General features: G+C 38.8%; 1 protein-coding gene across 1 annotated transcript; it reads left to right on the forward strand.

Moving 5' to 3' along the window:
* Nucleotides 1-1,626: 1,626 nt before the first annotated feature.
* Nucleotides 1,627-5,792, forward strand: LOC144638703 (uracil-DNA glycosylase-like). The gene is made up of 3 exons (XM_078497922.1): nucleotides 1,627-1,684; nucleotides 3,359-3,435; nucleotides 4,741-5,792. The coding sequence occupies exons 2-3, from the start codon at nucleotides 3,378-3,380 to the stop codon at nucleotides 5,760-5,762; spliced, it is 1,080 nt and encodes a 359-aa protein (XP_078354048.1). The 5' UTR covers nucleotides 1,627-1,684; nucleotides 3,359-3,377; the 3' UTR covers nucleotides 5,763-5,792.
* Nucleotides 5,793-6,708: the final 916 nt, after the last annotated feature.

Below are 6,708 nucleotides of genomic sequence, written 5' to 3' on the forward strand. Positions count from 1 at the left end.
AAAGAAATTTGTTACCAATGGTAACAGAGAAGTTTGCCCTTGACAACAATGCCGTTGTTATGTTGAAACTTCGTCACCAAACTTTGTTCGCGTCGTACTCAACTGGAAATCGTAGTACATGTAGCCGGTACGAAGTGCGGGAAAACGTGCGCGAGCGAGTCATGATTGGTTTTGGTTTTACTTCTGATTGGCTGAGAAAGTGGCGCGTAATGCAAAACCAATGCAAAAGCGAATTACTTTCGACACTCAAATGAAAACCGCTCTAAACTGTCCTCCAAATTTCATTTAAATAATTACTTCGTGGCCTAAAATGTATCGAAATGCAACCGTCTACCCCTGACCTCTCGTGTTTCGTGATTTGATCGGCGTTAAACAAAGTGACAGCATTATTCAATAATACAAACCAGCTTACCACCTGTAAAACGCAACAAAAGAAGACATCGACCAAAACTGAATTTCTGTCATAAATATTGCTTCCTTTAATTTTCTGTGATTTCCTTACAAGTCGAGGGTTCTTTCATTCGCTTTGGACGTTATTTCGTTATCGATCGGTTATCGATATTTATGGTCAAAATGGACTCTTTTAATCGTTAACCTTTAGGCTAACTGTCACTCCCAATACGGAGCTTTAGAACTTTTATGAAAGAACCATACGCTTGCTGACTTATTAGCCAAAAGGACAGCGGCAAGGGAAAAATTTTGAAAGTTCTTCGTTAGTTTTTTTCCCATTTAGTTGTTAATAAGAAACCCCCAAAAGCATTTCAGGGCCGTACCTAGGATTTTTAGTCTGCGGGGGCAAACTCCGCTAAACTCCGCTGCGGGGGGCAAACTCCAATATAGCTACAAGAAACAGCCTAGCAAAATCAAACACTATGTTTTTTTTATTTAAATAATTGCGTCGGATAACGATGCTCTTAGTTTGTGTGTTCTCTTTTACTTCGTGCACTAAACGTTGAAACAGTTTGAACAATTCATTTATTTTTGCTCGTAGAGCGGGAAATTAACGGTAACAGTTTAAACAATTCATATATTTTGGCTCGTAGAGCGGGAAATTAACGGTAACGCGCCATTAAACAATCAACAATTGATAGTTTTGCAACATTTTATAAGCTTGAATTCATCTATGTTCTTCGTAAACTAATTTATACTTTTACAACTTATCACACTTAAAAGAAACAAAATTTATTATCATGAAGAATGTTACGATACCAACACCAAGAAGGCAGTAATAGAAACGGCACTTTAGCAAAAGATTTTAAAAGAACTGGTTTTAATAATAATAACAAAAACAGAAACAGTGCACTTTCTTTGATTAATCTGATGAACTAGGAGCAAGGAAAATAAAGAAGAAAAAGGAAAATAAACCAGGGGACTTAATTCTTGAAAACTTGGCATCTTCCCCGATCGACGGGAAAAGTCTTTCTTTCGTATTTCGTGACTCGGTCATCGTAAACAAATTGACAAAATTACTTAACAGTGCCAAACCAGCATAGCACCCGTAAAACGCAACAGAGAAACAATTTGAAATTGTGTAAATAGTTACTGAAAAGCCGCAAGGGGGGAGTTTTTATTTTTAAAATAGACACAGAATGGACAACCAAAACTAAATTTCTGACATGAATAATGAAGGGTTCCTTCATTCGCTTTGGACCTTATTCCGTTATCGATCCACATCTATCAACAAGTGAGTAATATTTTATACTTCTGTTGCTTTGTTTTACCTTTAAAGGCTTGATGTGCCTAAAGGACCTGTGACATGGATTTAAGCTAAATTCAGGCATACGAAGATGGCTACCAAATTAGGTGAAATGTTAAATAACCACTTTAAACAGCAACGGAACATTTCAATAACACAGCAAAAACAAAAGAAGGTACGGATGGACAAAAATTCAAGAAGATTAAAGCGGATTGTGATATGGGTTTTTGAAATACGGTTAGGCTGAGCAGTGTTTTTGATTGTAGCTTATAATGTCCTATAATTGTAAAGCCCGGTTGATTTGTTTGTAGTGCATGAAGCTATGATTATGTCATTAAGGTCCATGGCCGGAAATATTGCTTCGCTAGATCGCATCGAGAAGGGTTTTTTTATTAACAGTAAGTGTCAAGATGATTTGAGAGCCGGATACAAAAGTATTGATAGAAAAGAATTAAAATCAATGTGTTTTCTTGTGTTGGTTTTCTTTGTGCCTAAAAGTCGAAAAGCAGAACTAATCTTATGGCAATTAAGGAAGCTACGTCACGGGGATTTCGCAGAGTTCTAGTGTAAACTGTTCTGAAATTAGTGATGGGCAACTTAACCCATAAAAAACATTATCTGTGAACATCTAAAGGAAGATATAACCTTAATTTGAGGGTGGAAATCAACTTCTAGCTATAAATAGCAAATTTGTTTAACGCACAGAAACAAGTTGAAAAGTTTAGCCTCGATTTTTCAAGTTGCCTTCTATTCCCATCCTAGCCATTCGCAGCCAAAGATGCTTGTAAACAGTTTCAGTACCCTAATATAGCAATATATGATAATAACTAAAAGTGGCTATAAGCCACTAAACTCGGAAAAGTTATTATAAAACAAGAATCGAAAACAACAAACTGACAAATAAAGGTTTGATAATACAAATGATGTTATACTTTCCAAACTTCTGTTTACTTCACTTTGATTGTCATCAAATACTGATCGAGAGCAGACCGAAAGGCCAAGAGATAGAGTTCCCATCTGTTGCAAATTGATTTCTTTCTTTTTATTTTTCCTTTTTGTTATTTGAAGGTAACGAAAAATAATAATAATAATAATAATAATAATAATAATAATAATAATAATAATAATAATAATAATAATAATAATAATAATAATAATAATATCATTGGCTATAAGTCGAGCGATTTTTTTTCACCAAATCGTACTGAAATAAATTCATCTTTAGCTGAGTGTTTTGGGTTACTTTTTTTCTAACTGGTTCTAAAAAACCAAAGGTTTACGGTCTCGGCTTATAGCTGAATAAATATCATAATATTATTTCAAGAAAACTGACATTAATACAATATTTCGGTTGGTGACTAAGCATGTTAATTTTATGTAATTTAACAAGAAATGTAGGTATCAGAGAAAAGGTCTCATTCTCTAGAGGCCTTAAAACACTTGCACGCATTGCGTGCATATGTCTAACAGGAAACGAGTGAAGGAGTGAATTCACTTCGCCCCCAACACTTTTTTTCGAGTTAAAAATGAACTATTATTACTCATCGGTATTACTTGATGGAGCAAATTTATAAAAAAATCCCTTCAAGACGTACGCTTTCCTGGTTAACGTGCCATGGTTTCATCTCTCAATATAATTTTTTGACATTTTTCTTTTTTAAGGAGAGTCTCCATCTGAACAATGGTTCGATTCATCGTTGTCGCCATTTTACTGTCGATTTATCTAGCCATCAATGCAGGTATGGTATTGATCGTGAGTTATTATTAATTTGGTAGGTAGGTAAGTCTGCTTTCGAGCCTAGTGGCCCATCAGGCCGGAGCTTATCCCAGTTTCACTAACATGAAGTGACAAGGAATATTTCTACTCCCCCCTGGATGGGATGCTAGTCCATCGCAGGGTTACCACCAGCATTATAGTTGCTGGAACCTATTTATACACCTGGGCGGAGAGAGGCACTGTGAGAGTAAAGTGTCTTGCCCAAGAACATAACACAGTGACCCGACCAGGGCTCGAACCCAGAACGCTCGATCCGGAATCACTAAAATATTTGGATATTATCAACTACGTTCGATTATGCACTAAAGTCCACGTTTACATGGCCTTCAGTGAAATGTACGGCAGTAATGATCCTTAACGCCCTATTAATACATTAATTAGCGAAAATATCTATATTTCGCCCTCTGTGGCTTGGTTGAGCTCGGTTTGCTGTGACTGAAGAGAAATGACGTAACACATTCTGCCATCTTTTGGCCACCAATTGAAAGCGGTCGCTTATTTTTAGTAAAAACTTTGCAAAATTCAAATTAAGTTTACTTTAAATGAAGCTGTTCCCAGCAAAGGTGAGGGAATACCCGAACGAATGCAAAGAATGGTGTGATGGGAATGTTAGAAAAAGACAAAGGACAAAGATAGCTCCTCTCTGCCTTATTATGAGAGGTAAAATTTCGAATTAGTTTTGTGACAACTTTAAAATCCTGCCATGGATCTACTGTTTGGAAGAGGCCGAACTGAAAATCACCACGTTTGCTCATTTTTAGTGTATCATAGAAATCATTAATAACAGACGTTTGTATGGAATTTGACGCCTGTTTCAAGGCCCATAACTTGGTCTCTGTTAAATTTAAAAGCACCAAACTGGTCAAATGACCAATCTCGACCTGGTCTTTCATGTGGTAGTGTCAGTTTATTGATTGGTTAAAAGTTATAACTCGCCCCAGCTTCCTGCGCGACCTCGGAACGGCAAATACAGACCTTATTCCAAAGGTAATCCCTCTAAAGTTATGGTAGACATGGTACGCAATACTTCCGTGGATGTTAACGTGTCTTTTCAGGGGGGACGACCAGAATTATCCCACTCAGCCGATTACCATGTTTTGGCCTTTGTATTCTCCACGGAACCGCGCGAGAACATCCACGCAACGCGCGTTTATTTCCGCAGACGTACTGGGTACCATGTCTAAAAATAACTTAAGAAGGATTACCTTTGGAATACGGCCTATTTGGGGAATTCACTCTCTTACGTTTTATCCTCTCTTGTGTTCAGAGATCAACCATAAGCCCACAAGTCCACAATTCCACAATTTGGAAAAGCGAGCCCCAGCGAAGACAATGCCGAAGAGTGCTCGCCCTACAAGACGAAAGAATAAGCCGAAGTTTGAATGCAATAAAGCGACATACAAAACAGTGACCCTATCCGACTTTGTCTACACGCATAACTGCTTTCCAGAGGGATGGAATGCGTTCTTGACTATTAACGCAGTTAAAAAAGTCATCGGTGAGATATCTGTGGCACTTCTAGACGAGGTAAAGAATAAATATGAAATCGAACCTCCAATGTCCAAACTGTTCAAAGCGTTTAATGTGAAAAGCAACCTGGTCAAAGGTCGCGATGGAGTCAAAGTGGTTATCATAGGTCAGGATCCAGTCCCTGAAGCAAACCAAGCTACCGGCCTGGCTTTCAGCTTGCAGCCAAATAAAGATCCCCGTGAAAGCGTACCAACTGTGTTTAATATGCTTGTGGAGTTGAAAGTGGAAGGAATGAATGTGGATCTGTCTAACGGTGACCTCACACCCTGGGTAAGTCAAGGAGTCTTGTTGTTGAACGCGGCGCTAACAGTAAGACAAGGAACTTCACAAGGCATGGCGGGATCGCATCAAGGCCTTTGGAGAACATTTACGAGACTTCTGGTCCAGCACATTAGCAATAAACGCCTGCAAACGGCTTGGATTCTTTGGGGAGACCAGGCGAAAGACCTTGCAAATAAATGGCTCCATAACAAAGCAGACCACTACATCAAGGCTGGAGGGCACCCTTCTCCCCAGGGTGGCACGGCGGGCATTAGATTTTTTGGAAGAAACTACTTCAGCTGCGCTAATGATTTTTTGAACAACAAGGGACGAGGAAGAGTAGACTGGGGCTTACCATCCCGTCACGGGTTGTTCAGTGGGAAGAAGCCGGGTGACTGTGATGTAAGTGGACTGTATGATAGCAACGATGATAGCAACGACAAACTCTTCCTACCTTCGTTTTTAAATGATTCATACATAAGCCACGAACAAAACTGATAATGTATTTCTCTGACATTTAAAACTAACATAAATTATTAAAAACTAGCAATGGTATATTGCAATTCCTGCGTTTTGATTGGTCAACAGGCAATTGTATACGAGCTCATATACTATTGACCACAAATATGGTAGCCGATACGTGTCAACGAAAACAGCTTGGGAGCTAAAATATTGCAATTCTTTGAGCGTTTTTAATAAAACGATTATTCCATTCGCGCTTGTTGAACATGAGATCGTTATAGCCAACGAGGCGCGTATCTCATATCCAACGCGCGCTCGTGGAATAATTGTTAAATAGATTTTGTATAAAAGTTCAGTAATACGGGCAACATTTTCGTTCAACTTGTCTCGCAACATTGTTGCATTGCAAGTTGTGTAGTGTTGTTGCGCGTATTAACACCCGTGTTGCATGTTGCTCGAAGTAGACACGAGTTTAACATGTTGCTGAAACTTGCAACACGAGAGGTAATACACGCAACGACACTATACAACTTGCAATGCAACAATGCTGCAGGGCAAGATGAAAGATTGCCCGTCTTAATTGACCTTGACCTTGTTGACCTTTTTAAATGTTATAAGTGTGTTAGTGAACTGATTCTCAAAATGTTCGCGGTGGGGGGGGGGGGGGGGGGGGCAGGGGGAACCGGGAATTAACGGTCCGGGAAGCCTGGCCCAGAAAGCGAAAGCTTTGCCCTTTTCATCTTTCTTTCCATTGTAGTTTTCGTTCAACTTTCGTGTTAAAACAGGATTTCAAACAGGGTCCAAATCATATAAAGAAAGTCTGCAGTTATTTGGTAATACAGCTTAATACTGAAACATTATGAGTGTTAGTACTATATAATGATAATAATAATGTTTATAAGGCGATAAGGTCGACTGTTTAGGCGTAACTAGGGCTTTGCAACCTTTGTTATTTGGAGCAACTTTCAACCTCGTCCCCAGG

The sequence above is a fragment of the Oculina patagonica genome, chromosome 14 (assembly GCF_052425735.1).
Source record: "Oculina patagonica isolate OP01 chromosome 14, crgOcupat, whole genome shotgun sequence".
NCBI classification, from domain to species: domain Eukaryota; kingdom Metazoa; phylum Cnidaria; class Anthozoa; order Scleractinia; family Oculinidae; genus Oculina; species Oculina patagonica.